The sequence below is a fragment of the Tenrec ecaudatus genome, chromosome 12 (assembly GCF_050624435.1).
Source record: "Tenrec ecaudatus isolate mTenEca1 chromosome 12, mTenEca1.hap1, whole genome shotgun sequence".
Taxonomy (NCBI): domain Eukaryota; kingdom Metazoa; phylum Chordata; class Mammalia; order Afrosoricida; family Tenrecidae; genus Tenrec; species Tenrec ecaudatus.
Genome location: NC_134541.1, coordinates 46,203,436 through 46,226,302, shown reverse-complemented (window position 1 = coordinate 46,226,302; position 22,867 = coordinate 46,203,436). Strand labels below are relative to the sequence as shown.

Genomic DNA, 22,867 nt, shown 5'->3' with positions numbered 1-22,867 from the left:
CCCATCTTTCTCTCCTAGTTTTGAACTGCTGACCTCTTGGATTGCAGCCCAATGTGTAATCATTTCACTATTTTGAACAGGAAGAGATAAGGAAAGCACACACATACACACACACACACACACACACACACACACGGAAAAATGATCAAGAGCTGTTGGAAGAAAACTCCACCAGCATCATTAAAGATGAGAAGATATGCATGCAAGCAGCAGAAGAAACACAAAGGGTAGACCCCAAGAGAAAATTACCCAAAAATAGCATAATCAACCTTTCTAAATTCAAATAATGCAAATAATCCTGAGAAGAGTTCAGGAAAAATAAAAGTTGCTCACAACCAGGAACCAATAAGATTAATTCTTATTTCTCAGCAGAAACTATGCAGGGAAAAAGGCAATAGAATTATAAATATGAACTCTCAAAGGAAAAATTATTTTCAACCAAGAATCATACACCCAGCAAAACTTCCCATCAAATAGACAGTGTAGTTAAGATATTTCCAATAAACAAAAATAAAGGAATTTGTAAAAACCAGACCAACTTTCTAACAAATTCTAATGAAAGTTCTGTGGTCAGAGAACCAATAACAGCTAACAACCCAAGATTAACATACATGACACCACCACCCAGAAGTCAACCCAGATTTAGTAGTACCCAAAGTAAAAAAAAAACCTAATAGACTGAAAATAGGGAATCAAATAAAGCTATTTCTAATAAATACAAATAAAATGAAGAGTGTAGTTACAGAACATACAAGTGGAGAGGAAGTCAAGTAGATTTCAAAACAGAGCAGTCTGTTTTAATCTTTGGAACTAATAAGTTGCAGGTAACCTTCAAGGGAAATTAATAAACCTCATCAAAATAAAAATAATATCATAAATATTTAGTAAACACTACAATGAAGAAAATGCCTAGAAAGCTCATAAAATGAACTCAGCACAAAAAAATTATCTGAAACAAAGAAGCCAGCAACACTACCTCACAACATGGATGTCCCTGGAGGACATGATGCTGAGTAAAATTAGTCAGTCATGAAAGGGAATATTTTAAAAGCGTTCATGATGATAAAATGTCAAGAAAAGGGGTCCTTACAAAAAATATATATTACCAGGAGAGACAGATGCTAACTTGGGTAAAGGGGAAGGCAATCTACAATAAGCATCAGGTTGGCAAAAAATGATGAAGCATAGAAGAGGTGGGAGGTCTTTAAGCATTAAAGCATCTAAGGCAAACAGTATTATATACACAATTCTGCAAAAACAATTAAATCTACAAGTAGATGCATGGATTGTCACACAGGCTGATCAGGTGTAGAAGAGCGGATGGGAGTATAACCATGAATATATGTAACTTTGACAAAGGATATTTGTATATGTCTATTTATCTTCGATATGCAGTTGACACAACCTTGTCTGCTGAAAGGGAGAAGTTGAAGAACTTGATGAAAATTAAAGACTGCAACCTTCAGCATGGATTATAACTCAATGTAAATAAAACCAAAATCTTGACAACTGGACTAATAGGTAACATCATGATAATGGAGAAAAGATTAAAATTGTCAAGGATTTTGCCTTGCTTGACTCCACAATCAATACTCATGGAAGCAGTCAATAAATCAAACATGTTGCAATTGGCAGATGTACTACACAAGACCTCTTTAGAATATTTAAGACCAAGGATGCCACTTTGAGAAATAAGGTGTGCTGGATCCATATATTTCAATTGACTCATGTGAATGTAAAAGGTAGACACTGAATAAGGAAGACCAAAGAAAGATTGACGCATTTGCATTATGGTCCCAGTGAATAATATGAATAGTATTCTTCAACTAAAAAAACATATCTGTCTTAGAGAAAGCCTGTTAATTAGTGTGTATTGCCTGCTGACTTTGATGGAAGTCTTAGCCTGATTTGACTTTCCTTATGGATTCAGACACACAAGGTTCCGAATGGAATGAAGATTCTTCACATCAAAATACTTGCTTGTCTCCCCCGAGCACTGGATTGATAGAAATGGGCAGTATAGAAATTGGAAACCCAAAATAGGGGGTGGTAAACCTATGAAGTGGCTGGCTTACAAACTTTCATAGATGGGGAAAGATGTTCATAGGATTAAAGGATTAAGGTGTCGGTGTTTACATAATTGCTGCAAATGTTAGGCACAGAACATTTTTGCTTTATTCACTTGTGGAATATAAGGTTTAATGAGACTGGCATATTTTCAGTTGTACGCATGTCAGTTGTATTATGTTAGGCACAAATATAATTTTACTATTGTCTTTGTTTTAAGATTTTATATATGGCTATAGAGTTGTGTAAAGGTGGCAAGTTGAGAAAGGTTGATCTGTGGTAATTACATAATTTTATGTCAACTTGAAGGTGGAATTCAACTTGTCAATCAGGTAACAGTCTGATAGCTGCCAAAGTCCTGCCATGTTTTCACCAACCTTGGATCCACTTGACTGTGCACCCATCAGCATCAGCTTCTAATCTTCCTACCTTTGACATGTGGTTGCGTGCATCTGAAGAGGGCCTTATGGACTAATATCAGACTTATGGACTTGAGTTGTATTGGGCTGGGATTCTTTCTTGATATATAATTACTTCTTGATATAAAGCATATATATATATGCATGTGTATCTATGAATATAGATACACATGCATACATATGAATGGTACTGGATTTGTGTCTCTAGTCAACCAGGCCTAACACATCTTTCAAATTTTCTATTCAATTCTTTGACTATCATTTCTTCAATTTGCTTTAGCTACTCTATGATTAAGGACAAATTTCGGAGTCTCTTCTGACATCCACTTTGATCTTTTATTTTTTCCTGTGTTTTTAATTACCTTTTGCTTTCTTCATGAATGATGGTTTTGATGTCCTCCCACAGCTCATCTGTCATTACTGTTCTCCCAGGTCTTCTATCATTAGTGTTCAATGTATCAAATCTATTCTTGAGATGCTCTCAAAATTCAGGTGAAATAGATTCAAGGTCATATTTTGGCTCTCATGAATTTGTTTGACTTTTCTTCAACTTTGTCTTGAACTTACATACAAGCAATTGCTTGTCTATTCCAATGTCAGCCCCTGGCTTAGTTTTAGCTCTTGATATTGAGATTCTCCACTATGTCTTCCCACAGATGTAGTCAATTTTATTTTATGTGTATTCCATCTGGAGAAGTTCCTATGTATAGGCACCTTTTGTGTTGTTGAAAAAAAAAGTATTTTCTATAAGTCACTGATTTTGCAATATTCTATCTTGCAATCTCCAGCTTCATTTCTTTCATCAAGACAATATTTTCTACTTCTATTTCTCCCTTTTAGTTTCCAACTTTTGCATTCCAATTGCCAATAATTATCAATTCATCTTGATTTTATATTTGATCAATTTCTGACTGATGTTGTTGGTATACTTCTTCAATTACTTCATAAATAGCGTTTGTGGTTGGTGCATAAATTTGAATACTAGTTGTACTGATTGGATATTCTTGAAGGTGAATATGTATAATCCTAGCACAGACAGCATTGTACATCCTGGTGGAGTTAGCGATCCTTTTTTGACAATGAATGCCAAGCCAGTCCTTTTGTTGTGATATTTCCAGCACAGTAGATCATATGATTTTCTGATTCAAAATGGCCAATACCAGTCCATTTCAGCTCACTAATGCCATGATACAATTGCATATATCAACATTAAATGAATTAATGTACATAATCAATTGTTTTTAAAAACTTGAGGCATTGCTTACCAAGGAGATGGAATCAGAGCCATGCCTGCCTTTCTCTAGGCTCAGTAAGAAGGAGAATCCTCCAAGGCAGAGATCAGACATTCCTTTACTGTTTAACTTCCTTTATCCTATTGACACCAACCATTCCTCTGATGGCATTCTACTTTCCCCACGCTTTGCAATGGTAATCCATTGCAATGACTACACAGAACTCAGAAAATGCTCATGATTATGGGAAGTTAACTAGGCAAGTTAACTGGTAATCACAAGCCAAGATCAGAAAATACTAAGAATACAGGATTTTGTTCACAACAGTGCCTCTTCTCAGCCAGCAGTCGCATTTCCCTCTGCTCCTCAGCCACATGTCCCTTGACCTCTGCCTTGTTCCAAGGACTGAGAGATGACTAATCTGCCTCAAAGTCTAGGTGTTGACTTTCTGCTTTCTCTCATGGTCTCAGCTTTGTGACCTCTGCAGCCTCTGCCACTTCAGACTGGGATCTTGCATGCAGTCCATTAGCAGCTCTTCTTTCTTAGTGGCATTCTTCTTAGAAACTCTTCTTTCTTTATTCTCTCTCCCTGGTATTGAGATGGCTCTCTTTTACCCAAAGGTATAGTAAAAGTGATAGATTTTCTCTATTATTCTCTCTATTATTGCTTCATACACCCTATTTTATGAGGTCCACCCAATCATTTGGTGAGCATTATAAGACATGGATAGAAAAGCCATTAGTAAGCAATTGTACTTCACTACATTACCTCTTTAGAGATAAAAAAATTCTTCAATTCTTTTCACAATTTTGATCCATCATTTATCTCCACATAACAATTAGTAGTATAAATAAGTATATTCTTATTTCTTCAGTCCTGCTGATCAATAAAGTTATTGACATGAAAAAAATATGTTATTACAAATTTATAGGAAATAAATATACAGGGTGAAGTACTGATATTGAAAGGTGGTAAAACTATGGTTTCTTTGATATTTCTAAGTATTATTATTTAACTTGAGATTTAAGTAAAATTTAACAAAGTTCAGTCCTACACTGAAATTACATCTCAAAGTGAACAAACAGAAATGTTCAAAAGTTTTGTTCATAAGTCTTCTTTTTGGTCAGTCATCACTTCATGTGGAAATAATTTAAGAAAAAAATTAGTTCTAATGAAAATGGGAGCAAATGTAACTAAACTTTTAACCTAAGCTATAAATGAAACAAAAGGTCAGAATTATGACCAAAATGAATTCATCTCAAAATATTTCTATAAACCTCAAAGCCTGAACAGAAATTTAGACTTAGACTTCACAGATTTTTTATTGATTTTTTCACAAGATACTTATGTCAAATGTCAATATAAATATATATTGTCAGATACAAAAGATAAATTTTCTAAACTATTAGTTTAGAAATATGTTACTATATCTCAGTAAAATAATTTTATAATTTCACATAAAGCATGAAAAATTCATTGCTAAGGAGTCAACTCAGTAGGGGAGTTGAGCTGTTGCACAGCATTTCCAAACCTGCAAATTTGTACAGAAGAAAACTGCACACAAACGCACCCAAAAGGGATCTGGACTGTTGATCTTTTTGTTAGTACTATATTTTAATTCATGACTCCATTGCACCACCATTTAGAGAACCAATGTTGTTACTCTTTGGGACAGCAAAGCATGGGCAAAAGCTCCTGCCATGTGTGTTAGGGTAGATTCTCTGGAGAAGCACTAATGACACTTATATATGTTGTGTATGGAAAGACATTTATACTAAGAAACGGCTTACACATTGTAGAAATAGTAAGTCCCATAGAGTTTAGTCAGACTTCTCCTGACTCATGGCAGCTGATGAACAGGAAGCAGGATGGCAAAGCAGAAATGGGTGGGAGGTGTGGGATGGGGTTGGGGGAGAGCAGAACAGGAGGTATCATCAAGCTGTGACTGGGTTGATAGGTTGGGCTCCACCGATCCTTACCCAGGGATATTTAGTTGACACAATACCTAAACATCATACCATGCTTATGCCAACCTTTTATAATACAAGGGAAAATGACAATAGAAAATATGCCTAGATTGATTATAAATCATTGCTTTTAATTAGTATCTGTCAGTTTGTCATACTGTGGTGATTTCTGTGTTGCTGTGAAGGTGGAAGCAATGATACTGGTGTTTCAAATCACAGGCGGGGGCAGGGGGGCACCCAAAGCACATAGATTTCAGCAGAGGTTCCAGACTAAGAACAGACTGTGAAGAAGGGATAGGTTTCTGATGAGGTAGCCACTGAGATTCTTATAAATAGCAGGCTTTCAGAGACTGAGAACCTTGTAATGTAGTGAAACCTCATGAACAGCAGATAAATGCTGTCAGAAATAGATCAAAAAGGTGAGCCAATGAGTTCATAAAACTCTCAAAATATGACGGGAAGAGCTCCCTTCTCAATGTAGAGTCAACCATAAATACAGATGGATTAGTCTCTGGAATCTTCAATTGCTGATGAGACATGATGACATGATTCAAAGTGATAACTTAAATGTTTGGAATAATGACTGGAAGTTAAATGTACAAAGTATGAATCTAGGAAAACTGGAAGTTGTAAAAAATAAAGGGGAGTGCATACAGATCACCATTTTAAGCATTAGTGAGATGAAATAAACTGATATTGACCATTTTTAATCAGTTACATAGTTTACTTTAAGCCTCAAGTTGCAAAATTGAAAGATTCTCTGGGCAAAATATTGAATGATGCAAGAAACATCCAAAAAGGTGAAAAAAAATACAAAGAATCAGTGTACCAAAAAGAACTACTCAACATTCAACCAGTTCAAGAGGTAGCATGTGGCTAAGAACCAAGGATACTGAAGGAAGATGTTCAAACTGCAATAAAGGCCATGGCCAAGTCCAATGCTCCAGGAACTGATGGAATACCAAGTGAAATGTTTCAAAAGCTGAGGAAGCACTGGAAACACTCCACTACGCCAGAAAACCCGAGAGAGAGATATTTGGGCAATGGGCTGGAAGAGACCTATATTTGTACCCACTCCAAAGAAAGACGACCCAACTGATTACTCAAATTATAGAACAATACCATTAATATCACATTCAAGTAAAATTCTGCTGAAGATGATTCAACAATTGTTGCAGTCGTATATTGACAGGGATCTGTCAGAGGTTCAGGCCAACTTTAGAAGAGGATGCGGAACAAAGGATATCATTGTTGACATCAGATGGACCTTGGCTGAAAGCAGAGAATGCCAGAAAGAGGTTTACTTGTATTTTATTGACTATGGCAAGGCATTTGATTGTGTAGAGTATAACAAACTATGGATAGCCATTCCAGAACACTTCATTGCACTCATGAAGAAATTGTGGTCATAGGATTACTCTCTTCCAACTTCAGAGATGACTCGTTTTTATGTCCAGTGGAATGGTAAAATGGTAAAGGCTATGGAAAGAAAAGCTACCACAAGTAATTTCACTTCACCACAAATATTAACAAATTACACACTGAAACACCTTACATAGTATACATGAATACCAATAAGATGTGGAAAGCAAAACAACCCCAAAATAGTCAAATGTGTGATTCAAATATGAAAAAAAACAGGATTAGACTTGATGTCAATGAGTTTGAGCATTCTATTAAATGTGCAGTAACATAAAAAAGTTTGAAATATGAATAGAAATACCAACATCTGACACAAAGACACAAAGCAAACACATGCTGTTGGAAAAAACAGTGTCAATAAACATGTTTGACCCAGAATTGCCACAAATCTTTAATTTGTAAAAAAAAAAATACATTAGTGACCTCCATTAATATAGCCAGAGGTACTAGATTAATAGTTTCTTAGGCAGGGAATGTTGGGGGAGGAATGGGGCACAGCACCAATAGTAAGTACAAAATGAAGAAAGTGTTCTAAAATTGATCATGGTGATGATTACATTACACTTTTAAATAGATTTAAACAACTGAATTGTACGGTACATGAATTGTATGCTAATGAAACCGGTAAAATAAATAAATAAAATGAGGTGTTCCTTTGCCAATACAAAGGAAGACGTATTTGTTGTGACCGGTTATCAAGTCAGCTCTGACTCATAGTGACCCAAAGCACAACAAAACACCACCCAGTACTACATCCGCACTGTTATGTTTGCGCTCAGTGTGGCAGCCACTAAGCCAATCCATGTTGTTCAGGGTCTTTGTTTTCACTGCCCCTCTACTTGACCAAGTAAGATGGCCTTTTCCAGGGATTGGTCTCTCCTGATACATGTCTAAAGTATGTGGACATGGAAGAAGTACTCAGAAGACTATGATCGCAGCCAGTAATAGTTGAGGAGTAGGAGCATAAATAATAAGCTAATGATGTCTTTAATGGGTTTCTGCTGGGTTTGCTGTGTTTTTTTTTCCTCCTGGTGATCATCTTGCATTCTTCTCTCTTCTGGTCCACAGCTTTCCCAATATTATCAAAGTAGTAAGGTCAAAGTTAAAATACTATCTACTTGCTCCCTCTTTTCCATAAGTGAAGAATAGATTTTCCATGAACAATCTGAAGTCTCCTCATATGTTGCTTGGAAACTAGGGGCTTAAAATTAAAATTGTGACAAACATATTTGGCCACACTCTTCTTTCCTTAATTTTCTACTATAATATAGTAAGTAACAAGAAACAGTTAAAATTAAACAAATCTAGGCAAAATAGAAAACAATTTTAGAACACTAGCTCAAAATTTTCCATGTAATCTTAGATATCAAGGCCAAAATCGCCTTCAACAAAAGTGAAGCTAAAATGAGCATTACATTTAAATTTGGTATTTTGACCTAGCTTAGTAAATATTATTCATTTCCTAAAATTTAAGGCCCCTGGTGATGTAGTGGGTTAAGTCTTAGACTGCTAAGCAAAAGGTCAGCAGTTTTAACCTACCAGCCACTCTGTAGGAGGAAGATGAGGCTAACTGCTTTCGTAAAGATATAGTCTCAGAAACACCATAGAGCAATTCTACCCTGTCTTATAGGTTTGCTGAGTCAGGACTGACATTGATGATATTTGGCTTAGTTTATGGTATAATTATTTTTATCCTTTATCATCTTTTGTAAATTTATATTTTTAAGTATCTTTGAAAGTATTAAAATGATAAAATCTTTGATTAATGCTACCTTTCCAGTGCTCAATGACACTGAAGAATGTACACATGAAAGATGTGTACTATGTAAAGAAATTAAAGCAAAGTCCGTTTCTGTGGAATAACTAACTTATGTGTGTTCAGGAATTTGTCCATGGATAATCTTTTCAAAGAAGCTCACCACACCTTTCTTCTGAGATACCTCAGGATGGATACAAAGCTCCACTTTTCTAGCTAGTAGCCAAACAAATTAACCATTTGCATTACCCAAGGAACTACATGTATTCAAGAGCAAGTACTTATAAGAAAAGAAATACCTGGGACCCAAACATGAAGCAGTACATCCACCTAGGTCACCCAAGGCATAGAACTCAAATCCTGTATTCTTTTCATTGTACAACACAATCTTTTCTCTAAATAAAGTCTTAATTACACCATTACCAATATATCTTGTTTTTAATGTCACATTGGGCAGGAAGATCAGCCAGCTCATTCAATGACTCAATTAAAACTTCGGCTGGAGCCATTACCCCATTTGCTCAAGGTCACACATATTCCTAGGCAGAATAAGATCTAAAAGAACCCACTTCTTTTAAGTTTTAATCCTACATGTTTTCATTCCCTAGAAAACAAAATTAGATAAATGTATCTAAACCTCCAAGCTCATAGATAACTGAGTTCTCTTCACAGACATCAAAACTAACGTGGCTGCTATTTCCTATAGATTTTCCACAGAAATTTCATGCTAGTGTTCGTGTTCTGGGCGCACAGCACCCTATAAAGTCCCAGGGTGTTTCAAGTTCCTTTGAAAAGTTTACCTTTCGGGAGCGAGCCAATTTCTGTCAACATCCAGATCTGCAAGATCGTCCTAACGAAGAGCAGGCAGCGGCCGGTGAGAGCCGACCCTGCCCCTCCTAGCCGCTGGGCATCTGCGAGGATCCGGGTGGACAGCCGCGAGGCAGAGAGGGAATGTGAGTAGAGCTGGGCGTGGTGATTTCCAGTTGGTTCTTTCTGGCTTTAAAGTTCCTAGGCTTGCAGCTAAGAAAGCCGGTCTTTTGGCAGAAAAGAACCAGGTTTTGGCAATGATGGATTTGAGATCATGTCCTCATGATCTTGGGAGCCTCCTTTCGTATTTGTGGTTTCATAGACACTACCCGGGGTGGGTGGGCTCGGCGATCAAGAATGAGAGTCTCCATTTCAGTCTTGGACTGTTTTGATTTTTTTTTTTTTGAGAACTTGTCCTGCCTCCTGCTTCAGTCTATACGAGGGTCTTCACCTTTGTTCGCCCCTCGACCTTGTTTGTGTTCTCCCCACCAGGCCAGGACCCACCCCTAGGATCAGTTACTAATGACCAAAGACTGGGGTGATTCGCCCTCCCTACCCAGCTTGGTAGAGACCTTGTGAGTTATTTTGAAAATCTAACCTGAAGAGGCTTGGAAAGTTTGAGCCCAGTGAATTGCCCCTGTAGAGCAGAGGAAAACAATTTCCTCATTAGTTGTGATAAATCCTCACATGGGCTCACAGAACAATATTATAACCCAAATATATCTATAGCTAGCATTTAGACCCAGGACATCTATATCCCGGAAGGACAGATTACATTTGTAGATGGTTTTGCTTCAACAGGTGTTTCCATCCCCCCAATTAGCTGCCGTGTGCTTGGTAAATTTGGAAACGATGTGAATAAAATGGGAGACTGAAAATTGGTTCTAGGCAATGGGAATTGAGATGGAGGGGATAGACACAGAAGCTATAGTAGCAAAGGAGAAAACTCTTCCTTGGGCTGTTGCATAGATATGTGTCTTTTGCTTTCTACTGTAAGAAAATATAAGTACCTACACCTGGGCCTCCCTCCCCAGAGAAGTGCACCCCTGCATCACACAGTTCTCAGTGAGGCAGGAACCTCTTCTCCCATGCCTAGAGTGTTCAAGAGCCAGCATTTTAACTCTCAGGCTTTGTTGCTGTTGGTGCCTTTAAGAAAAAAATATTTTTGAGATAGTTGTACATTCTCAGGCAGTTAGAAGCAGTAATGCACAGGGAGCCTGTTCACTTTGCACTCCGTATCCCTGATAGTAATATCCTGTGTAGCTGCATCCAGGAAATCAACACTGATGCCATCCAGCCAGATTACTCAGACCATTCGCTTATGTGCATGTATATTTAGTTCTATGCAGATTTATCACATGTAGACCTGTGGGGTCACCAAAACATTAAAGATACACAAAAGTTCTAACCTAAAAAAAAAGTTTACCTTTATTTCTCAACTGGTGGTGGTGGTGGTGTTAGTTGCCATGTTGTGGATTCCATGCCATGTCGATCCCATGTTCAAAGTAGAAATGTATTCCATAAGGTTTTCAAGGCAAATAATAACCTGGCCTTACTTTTGAGGCACCTTTCAGTGAGTTTGAACTGCCAACCTTTCAGTTAAGTCCATGCTTAACCAGTAGCACCAACCAGGGACTTTTCCAATAAATACATTAAAATGCACCCAATTTCATCAGAAGTCCACATTCAGAGCATACCACCAATGAGTGTCAATTCAAAAAGAAGCACTCACTCTATATGGATCTTTTTAAAAATGCGTTTTCATATGATTTCTTAGCACCTAAAACTTCATGTAGATTATAATACTTATATTTATCCCCAAACAATATAGACTCTCATCAAAATCATGAAGATTTTGAGAAATAGTAAATTTTGTCATATATTTACTTAGAGACATACTATCACAGAATCAAAGTATATCAAATATATACTCTCCTTTAAAGGTATGTGGCATTTTTCTCTCTACTCTTTAAACCCTTTCAACAATATCCAACCCTTAAAATTACTTAAATAAATAAAATACAATGGGCCAAACCTTACCACCAAAGCAGCAAATTCTTTGTGGCATTTGTTCCAAGAATTATTGAAGAATAATAAAAATGTAACTTTTTTAAAGTACCATACTGTTAATGTGCTATATTTCAGAATCACATTAATATAATCTTCAAGCATAAAAACATAATAGGCTACTAAAAGCAAGTAAGTGACAAGTAAGCAGAAATTTAAAAAGAATAAAATGTCATTATTGATTGAATGCCACTCATTTGGGTCAACAATAGTCCTGCAGGAAACAAACAGAGAACAGTATTTACCTGGAAAGTGTCATGAGAAACTTACCATCATTTTGGCTCTTGCCCTTCATCTCTTCCTTCCATGGCAGGATGGTATTCAGAGGAACATAATCCCTCACATAATCTTTGCGACGCTCTTCTAAGGTCATCTTCAGCAAGCGTTCTTGCAAAAATAAAAATAGACTCTCTATTTGTATTTAACTTTTAAACTCGGGAATTATTTTATACTTTAGATATTAACCATACTCAATGCAAAGAATTGATCTTGAAGAACACCAAAACATAAATGTAATGAACTTCATATCTGAGTATTTTAAAAGTATTATTAATTTAATGTTAGCAGTGAGAAAATGACCCAAGTTTGATAAGAAAGGCATCTTGTGACAGTCTGAGAAATAAGTAAACACATTTTCTCTTTTGATTAATATGTATTGATAGTCACCTGCCAGATGAAATATTTATCTGATATTGATACAAAAGTGATCGGTACCCATGAGGAGTTCACAACACCTCTTTTAGGCAAATTCTAATACAAAATAATTCCTACTTAAATAAAATACAAGAAACCTGGTGGTGTAATAGGTTACGAACTGGTCTGCTAATCACAAGGTCAGCAGTTTGAAAGAGCCAGCAGTTCTGAGGGAGAAAGATGAGGCTTTCTACTCCCCCAAAAGATTCAAAATCTCAGAAACTAATAGGGACTGTTCTACTGTGCCCTATTGGGTCACTCTAAGTCAGAATTAACTCCGTGGCAGGGAATTTGGTTTTGGTAGTAAAATACACAATGCTAAACAGTTATATAAAAAAACTAAAAGCACAAAAAAAGGCAGTCACAAAGCTATTTCCTCAGTTTTAAAATGTCACTATCAATAAAAGTATACTTTTAGCTTAATAGTTTCATGGAGATGGTATAAACATTACTCTAAATATAAACCCAAAACCTAAATCAATAGAATTTAGGCTGGAAACCCCTGTATACATCTTGATTATAATATTGAAATATGGAAAATACATTTCACAATAACAGTGAGTGTCACTATAAAATGCCCTAGGTGGCACAAACAATGTGAAAAGGTTGGTGACTGGAATCTATCCAGCAGTGGTACAGAAACAAAGGTCTGGTCATCTGTTTCCATAAAGGTTACAGCCAAGAACACACCTTTTGGAACAATTTTACTCTGTAATGCATGGGTTGCCATAGTTAGAACTGACTAGATGGCAATGAATTTGATTTTGGTTTTGTTTTTTTGTCATTTATAAATATGAATAAAACTAAGATGAGTAATCCTAGTTAAAGACTCATAGGGAAAAGCGATTTTAGGAAGAAACTTGAGCAGGCTGAGGAAAGGTACCTGAAGATACTAAATAATAAAATATATTGTAGAGAAAATAAATATTGGCATAAAATATCAAGAACACAGAAGATGGGATAAAGAACACAGAGCAATTAACCTTAGAAAAGTAGAAAAGTCCTTCCTCTTACACATGAAAGGAAATATAAAGAAATAGAGAGGGATATTTCTGTTAAATGGCATGTTTTTTTTCCTGTGAATTAAATATCAAAGCCAACTCAACAATAGGGAGACAAAAAACAATCAAATTAAATAACAGACAATACTGAATATGCTTTCCCTCCCCCCAAGAAAATATACAAACAGGTAATAAGCTCATGAAAAGCTGTTCAATAGGATTAGTTATTGTTAGCTACCTGCTGACTAGTTCACCTTAATATATGGCATTCCCAACTACAAAAGATCAAAATGTTGCCAATCCTGTGCCATTCCCATTATCAACTGTGAACCAAACTGTTGTGATCCACAGGTTTTCATTCAAATTATCTGAAGTAAATCATCAAGCCATTTATTTCTGCTCTGTCTTATTAAGGAAACTACAGAAAGTGGCTTTGCCACACAGATGGGTGGTCATTGTACTTGAGTTGTATTAACCAGAAATCAAACTGAGATCTCCAGTATGACAGAGAAGAATTCTACCAGTGAATCACCATTGCCTCCTCCATTCATCATTAGGAAAATATAAATCAGAATGAGCTATTACTTCACAAACCATTATATGAATGGCCAAATTTTTAAAAAAGCAGGGGGGTTGGCAAGAAAATGGAGAAATTGTAGAACTCTCATGCAGTGTTCCTGAGAATAGAATATGGTCTGGGTGTTGTTTCAAAAGTTGAAGTCATGAAACCTATGACTCTGTATGCCAAATAACTGACAGCAGGGGCTCAGAGAGATACTTGTATACCAATATTAATTACAGCACATTTTCCACAATAGGCAAAGGATGGAAACACCCTCAGTGCACACCAACAAGTGAATAACAAAATGTATAACCATGCAAACCAAAACTGAAATAAAACTTCCTGCCATCAAGTTAATGTTGATACACGGACACCCTAGCAGACAGACAAGAACTGCCTAGAAAGTTTACAAGGCCATACGTTTTACAAAAGCACACCCCACAGTTTTCTCCAGCTGAGCAGCTAGTAGGCTCAAACAGTTGAGCTTTCAGTTAGCAGCCCAATCCTTTATGGAATATTAGTCAGCCACAAAAAATAAATTTCTGCTATGTGCCACGAAAAGGATAAGCCCCAAAACTTTATGTTAAGTGAAATCAGCCAGACACACAAAACCCAAATATTCCATGATCCCACTTAGATGAAATAAATAGGCAAATGTATAGACAGAAGTAGTTTTGAAGGGAATGAGGAGTTTGTTGTTTAATGGATACAGAATTTCTATCTGGGATGATGATTGGATAACACTGTAAATATAATTAATGCTATGGAATTGCACAATTTAAAATGGTGAAAATTGTGAGTTTATGCTAGGTACACATATATGTATATATGTGTATATACACATATATGTATATATAACAAAAATTAAAAAGATAATGTCATCTATTTAATACAGGAGGATAGGCTCTTTATGGATCAGGAAGCTTGAAATGAGAATGGTAAAAGTATAGATTTATCACACTGATGAGAAAAATGGAGATAACCAGCAGTTGTCAAACACTGTTCAAAAAATTCAGACCATTATTATGGAATTTTTATTTTCCTAACCAGATTGAAAGATACAATGAAGCAACTTAAAATTGTGTAAATGTCAGAAGGTGCCTATAGAAATGCAACCTATCTACTGCCATTCCATCTGGTGTTTAACAGTTTAAATGCGAACACTTAAAGCAAAGTACAATAAATAGTAAGATGACAAAAAACAAGTTGCAAGTTTTGAAAATACATTATATAGTTTTGAATTGGAGTTTAAAATCCTAAATCAATAGTTTGTTTACCATGTGTGGGATTTAGAACTCTTCAGTTGTTCATGTAAACAATGAAACACACCAAGTTACAGTGACAAAGACACAGCATCTTTGGCTCTATGAAGTTTTTCCTTAAAGGATGTTACATCTTTGCAGTGAAGGTTTCTTCTGCAAACTAAGCATATATTGGCAGGTGTATTAGAAGGCATACCTAAAGTGAAGAACCATGGTGCCATAGTGGATTAAGCATTAGGATGCCAACAACTAAAAAAGTGGTTCTATTCATGAGTCAGTCTGAAGGGGAAGGAAATATTTATGCTCCCATAAAGATCTATAGCTCAAAATAATGACAGTATCAATACATAGTGGTTACATATTAGGGTACTAACTGCAAGGTCAGCAGCTTGGAGCCACCAGTCTGCTACACAGGGGAAGGATGACACTTTCTACTCTTGTGAAGCTTTGTAAGCACCAAGACTCACAGAAACCCTATAGGGTCGATATGAGTCAGCTTTGACTTGCTGGCAGAGCAAGTGATGGCCCAGGTAGATAATTGATAATGTTCTCTAACATAAAATGACAATGATACCTGTAAGGTGAAACCATAGCTAACCCATAGATACATGAATGGATATGAGGTTCGCACTTAACTCTAGACCTAATTTAAGAACAATCAGTTCTCATGGCATGGCCCTGCTTGGTGCTCACCCTCCTGAAGAGATCACTGAAGATATGGATACTATAGCAAAGTGTAGTGAAGAAACTAGATGGTGCCTAGTGACCTGAAGTAATAGCATATGGGGTTTTAAAGGCTTGGCTTCAAGACGCAGCCATCTAAGTGAGGCATCAACTATGTCCACAAGGCAGAAGCACACAATCCTGTGGATAAAATTATCCAAATCTAAAAAAAGGGAAAGACATCGGAGCTTAAACTGTGAACACCTGGTTTGCAAAAGACTATTAATGACAGTGGAAGTCAAAAATCCAATTGTAGGGTTCACACCTGGATTAAGCTTCTAGTGAATACCCTTCAACTACAGTTGAGGGACATGAATAGCCCTGTTACCAGACAAAGAGCACTGTACAGTCAGTTATGGCAGACATAGTTAGGTCAAAATATAGTATCTTCATGTTTGACTTTGAGCTCCCTTTTGACTGCTTTCGTTTTAAAAAGTGAAGGGGAAATACGCATGGAGCAAACACCTAGTGAATCCCCACTGACCATTGAACAGGGGTGTGAATATCCTTGCTAACATGCAGAATGCACTGGAGTGTGGATTGTTACAGATGCAGCTAGGTTAAAATTTATCGCCATATTATTTGATCTTTCTGATCCATTGAAATTTGTTCCAGTTTTTAATATTTTCTGCTTTGTTTTCTATTAAGATTTTTATTTATTTTACTTTGTTATTTTTGTTTGGTTGGTTAGGTTTTCATCTTTTTTGGTAAATGAAACCCAGGATAGATAAACCTCTAGAGACAGTAATTGGAGTAATGGCTCCTTAGAGGTATGGCAGGAGATGTTGGGGGAAGTGGGGCGCTAACAATGAGTACAAGAATGAATGTTGTAAAATTTATTGTCGATGATGATTGTGAAACTCTTCTTGATGCAACTGAACTATTGAATTATATGATATGTAAATTATATATCATTAAAATTGCTAAAAAAAACAAAGATTTATAGTCTCACTATTTTTTTAACAATGCAAAGATAGCTCTGTGGGGACTGAGTTGAGCCTAACTCAACTCATGATAATTTCAATTGATTCATATGCAATTCCAACTTGAGTAATGAAAAAGAAAGATTGAAGAGCTGATACATTTGAATTATGGTGTTGATTAAATATATATATCATGGATTGCCAGAGACAAGCAAATCTGTCTTGGAAGAAATACAACTAAAATTAAAATAGAAGCGAGGATAGCAAATGTATTTCAGACATATGTGGCATGGCTTGGAGGCCATGTCAGACCTCCTTTGACAACACAATGGGGAAGGCAATTCTAACCTACATCAGAGCCTAAGGCCCAACCAACTTTCCCTCCCAAGGCATTCTACTTTTCTGATAGGTTTGATACACTATTACAGCGGCCACACAGAATTTACAGAAAATACTCATGGTTATGAGGTTCTTAGGGAAGCAAAGTGCTTACAAAAAAAGGTTAAGAATCCAGTTGTTTTGTCCACAGTACTTTTCAAACAGAAAAAATATACTGAAAAATTCATCATCCTTATAGCTAACCTGGTTTACTGATTAAGCTAAACTACTGTGTGTTTAAAAAAAATAAACAAACAACAAACTTGGGATAATTCATTAATTCTTGAAAGAGAAATGTCATCATGTGGCTTAGATTATTGAAGATTTTTAATAATCTCACTTGGTCTAACAATTAACAAACCAAAAAGCAGATATCTAGAAATATGGCACACAAAAGGTAATTGGATTATTCCACTGTTCATAGGTTTCTGAATGCTTCCTCCCCCGCCCCCCCCCCACTCCCCACTGTCATGATCTAAATCCTACCTTGTAAGTCTGACTAGACCAGAGGATGTACACAGGTACAGATTAGAACTGGAAACACAGGGAAGCCAGGGGGGATGATTCCCTCAGGACCAGTGGTGTGAGTGGCAATACTGGGAGGGCCTAGGGAGGGTGGGTTGGAAAGGGGGAACCGATTTCAAGGATCTACATGTGACCTCCACCCTGGGGGACATACAACAGAAAAGTGGGTGAGGGAGACGTGGGACAGAGCAAGATATGACAAAAAATTATTTATAAATTATCAAGGGTTCATGAGGGAGGGGGGAATAGGGAGGAGAAAAATGAGGACCTGATGACAGGGGCTTGGGTGGAGAGCAAATGTTTTGAGAATGATGAGGGCAACGAATGTACAACGAATGTACAAATGTGCTTTACACAATTGATGTATGTATAGATTGTGATAGAAGTTGTATGAGCCCCTAATAAAATGATTTTTAAAAATATGTCATACTATCATTATTTTCAAGTGGTATTTTTAACAGCAGTTTTTCTTTCTTTCTGAGGTTACTTTTCAGTGTCAATTTGTTCTTATAACTAATTTTGGCACAATAAAAAAGTGACACAACCTCTTTTTCTTTTCCTCATAAACCAGGGTCTTCCCACAAGTGGAATAAATTTTGAGTTTGAGACTTGATATTATGACCCAGTCAAGCATAAATTAGCTTGTTGAATGATTGCTTGTTGAGTGGTCTCTTTCAGCCACTCTGAAAGAGAAAGATGTGGCAGTCTAACCATGAGTGTTAGAAATTTTTGTACAGATTTTCTCAATGAAATACATCAGTTGATTTCCTGACTGCAGCTTCCATGGGTGTTGATTGTTGATCCAACTACAATGAAATAATGGACAACTTCAAGAAATTTGAGTTTACCAAGATATTGCTTATTGGTTCAATTGTGAAGATTCTTGTTTTATGTTGAGTGTCATATTGAAAGCTGTAGCCTTTGATCTTCATTAGTAAATGTTTGCTTTCAGCAAGAAACATAGTCAGTAAAACAGGTAAACACCTTTCTAATATTCTCTGCTTTCAGCCAACTCCACGTGACATCAGCAATAGTGACCCTCATTCCATGTCCTATTTTGAATCCACCTTGAATTTTTAGCAGTTGCCTGTCGATGTACTGCTCCAACCAGTTTTGAACTATCTGAACAATTTTGTGCTCTTTGATTTTCACTCAATTGAAACAGCAGTTTGGGCACCCTCAGGGATTCAAATTGTGTTCATTTTTTATTTATTTTTGAGTTAGGAGAACAAAAAATAAGCTTGAGGAGGGAAAATCAAACCTGTAGTGTGATGTGGTAAGGTTTCCCAAAGTAAGGTTTCATAGTACAGCCCTTGATAATCTTAAAGAATGAGCTATTGTATTAATGGGATAGAAAAACATTTCTTGGCACAACTGTTCTGGCCTTTATTTCACCAATGCAATTTTTAATTTTCTTAAAATTTCTTCATAACTTGTCCCTCTGAGAAAATCAAGAACACCCTCTACAATTCAAAAACACTGTCACTTAACCTTCTAAGTTGACTTCTCTGCTCTCAATTTAACTGGTCTAGCAGATCCCCCCTGAAATTAGAATCTTGATTGGGCCTTTTCTTTGAAGATAGTCCACTGATTGTAGAGTTATCTTAAAACATTAGTATGCATGGACTAGAAACCTAGGAGCCATATATTTTACTTCCCCTCATGTGTCAGGATAACTGGTGGCACCGTGGTTATGTGCTCAGCTGCTCACTGAACGATTGGTAGTTTGAACCCATCAGCTATTCCATAGGAGAAGGATTTAATAAGCTTCTTCCCTAAAGATTTACTGCCTTGAAAACCCTACGGGGCAGTTTTATCTTGTCCTACCAGGTCATTATTAATTAGAATCTACTCTATAGAAGTGCATTTGTGTTTTTGGTTATTTTATATGTCAGGTTTCATTCTCAAAGGCATTTGTTTTATGATACCATGATTTTCAGTTTTATATAGTCTTATAATCATCAAAATAATTTTACGTGGCATTGTTCAATTATATTATGTTAAATCTTTCCATAGTTAATGACATAAATTCCTTTGCCATCGCTTTATTATGCTTTGTTTGAAGCAAACCAAAGCTTAACTCACAGGCATGTAGGTGATTTTGAGTCATAGCATCCCCATGTGACAGAGTAGAACTGCTGCGCAGGCTGCCACCTCTTTCTCTGCAGAGAGCAGCTGGTTGATACAAGAGCCAAAGGTTACAAGTCAACATCTAATGCACTATACCACCAGGGTGCCTTTGTTGCCTAAAAATTTACCCTGTCATTGAATCTATTGCAACTCATAGTGACCCTATAGGGACAGAGTAGAACTGCTTCATGACGTTTCTAAAACTATAAATCTTTACAAAAGCAAAATACCCTATCCTTCTCCCTAAGTGGCTGGGGGGTATACCATTCAGTTAACTGCCAAATACTTTGAGTACTAAACCTTCCGGACTCCTTTTGTAGTATGTATATATGTATATATAGCAAAACGTTATCAAGTTCACCCCAACTAATAGGGACCCTAAAGTACAGAGTAGACATGTCCCACAGGACTTCTAAAGCTATAAATCTTAATGGAAGCAGACTGCCACATCTTCCTCTCTCCCAGTCACTCTTCAGTTCTAACCTCACCTTTAAGTTAACAGGCAAGAAATTAACCACTAAATCATATGAATGCCTTAAGCCCTATATTATGACTGTTTGCAAATAAACTCCCCTTCTTGCCACCACTGTGTGCCTTTTCTGTCTAGAAAAGCCAGGACACTCAACTTAAGTCTATACTTTTAAAAGAGCTATTATCAAGGAAATCAATTTTCCACTCTTCCTCCCTTTATCCTTCTTCTATAAAGATGAGGTACTGAGGAAAGTTTTATATTGTCCGCACCCGATCTTAACCTTGATCGGCAAGTTTATTTTTTAGAAGCAATGCCTTTTACTACAAAAAAAGAGAGAGATTTCCAGAAATTTAAATTTTACATCAAAATATGCTCACACTATGATACAGGAGATGATGATGATGATGATGAAGATAGATAGATGATAGACGATAGAGAGCAAGTGAGAGAGAAACAATAGAAAGCAAATGAAGGCTGGAACTCACACACATGTATTTCTAAAAGTAACCAGTACCATTACCAATCCAGCCGATTTTGGCTAAACCTTGATTTGCACAAAATCCTGGGGTATGTTCATTCACAGTGTGAGACATCAGTCACCCAGTCTTACTCTGCACAACTTCAGACTGTGACTAGGGATGGGATCCAGAGGAAAACACTGCTGGGCAGAAAAACCCATTCAGACTTTTCTGAAGACCCTATGCTCAGGAACAGAACTCTCGTTTTAGGTTTCCCTCAGGTTTCTGATTTCAAAAACCACACTGCAGTTCAGGAGGGGGAATCTAGATAGGAGGGAAATACCCAAAGGTGGGGACACTTTGCGAGGGGGGGGGCAATTACTGGCAGAACAGGAGAGAGTGCAGCGGGGCACAGAGGCAGAGCAGCCTCTGCATCCCCATAAGGTTCCCGCGGGCACGTGTCCGAAGGACACCCCAGCAGGCATGACAAAGTCCTAGCTGGGGTCCCGGGGTCTGCGTCGGGCAGCTGAGTGTGTTCAGGTCCACCAGAGAGGTGAGCGGTGAGCCGGTATGGCCAGCAGGAGAGGGGTGTGTGCCAGCTGCAGGTACCAGGGGCAGCGCGTGCACGCCGGTATGCACGCGTGTCCACACGGACACGGGAGGGAGGCGGCCCCCTCGGGTGGGGGCGCAAGGCAGGGGGGCGGGCGGGGGGCGCTGCAGCACACACAGCCCTGACCCCCACCCCCAACCCACCCCACACCCCGCACCCCCAAGACTCGACGGGCCGGTTACCTTTCTCCTCTCTCCACACCTTTTTCTTCTTGTTGCTGGGGTACATGTTGCCGTGGGGGTGGCTGGTTTTAAACTGCAAGTTCCCCAGGCTCACGGGCAAACAGGGTGTGTGTGGAGTGGGAGGGGTGGGAGGGGGCACACGGGCGGCAAAAGTGAAGGAGGAGCTGGGTCCCACGCCGCTCCTCACTCGCCAGTCGCCGCCCTCCTCCCTAGCCCGCAGTTGCCTCCCGCTGGCACTCGCCTCAGCCGGCGGCCGCGGCTCCAGCGGCACCTCAGAACCTGTCAACTAGGTCACGCCTCGCGCTAACCTGACACTCGCGCAGGCCCCGCCTCCCAGCCTCTAGGCACTGCCGCCTCCCATTGGCTGCGCCGCCCGCCGCTCTCCAGGTTTCATCCACCCAGCGACGCGGCTTCGGTCGCAGAGCGCAGGCGCAGGCGCAGGCCCGGGGACGTCGGGGAACTGGAGGGGCGGTGCCAGGGCGGGAGGGGGCTGGACTTGGTCTCTCGACGGGAGCTTGGCGTAGAGCTTGCACCGAACGGGTGGTCCAGAGAATCTGAAGGGGTGACCGTTAGAGCAGGTGTGCCAAATGACTGGGCTTAAAAATGGGCTACAGCTGCCTCATTGACTGAGGACTGGAGGTGGGTAGGGAAACCGTGGTCAACAGAAATTGCCCTTGAGCACTCTTAACACCTTGGTGCTGGCTAAATTTTACCAGAGTAATCTGACACTTTTCTCTTGGTGAACAAATAAAACATAAAGATGTAATAGGACTGGGGAATAGTCCCAGATCTTAAAGGATTTGTCAATCTTGTAGTAATAATAATAATTGGACTTCATTTGCATTGAATAAAGTGCAAAAGAATAAAGATAGACTTGACTATTTTAGGTTTGTAGGAGCTCTGGTGGTGTAGTGGTTATGCATTGGGCTGCTAACGTCAAGGTCAGCAGTTCAAAGCCATCCAGGCCCTCTTTGGGAGAAAGATGAGGCATTTCTCCCGTCAAGAGTTACAATTTTGGAAGTCCAGAAACAGTATGGACCTGCCCAAGAGGGTCTCTGAATCAGAATCAACCTGAGGGCAGCAATTTTGTTTTGTTTTGTTTTGTTTTGTTTTGTTTTGTAGAACCAGAAAACCGTAGGCAACTAAAATGTTAAATTAGAAAAGGCAGTCTTATTGAAAAACAAATTCAACTGGGTGTTAAGTAGAGCTCG

General features: G+C 38.1%; 1 protein-coding gene across 1 annotated transcript in view; it reads right to left on the bottom strand.

The window, feature by feature from the left end:
• The window catches only part of LOC142422649 (ADP-ribose glycohydrolase MACROD2-like), a 717,500-nt gene extending 695,549 nt beyond the window's left edge, over positions 1–21,951 (bottom strand). The window contains exons 1-2 of the mRNA XM_075527975.1: positions 21,657–21,951; positions 12,008–12,124 (exon numbers count right to left, since the gene is read on the bottom strand). Coding sequence (XP_075384090.1) covers positions 12,008–12,124; positions 21,657–21,702 — 163 coding nt within the window. The 5' untranslated portion in view covers positions 21,703–21,951. The remainder of the gene's footprint in view (positions 1–12,007; positions 12,125–21,656) is intronic.
• Between the last annotated feature and the right edge of the window lie 916 nt (positions 21,952–22,867).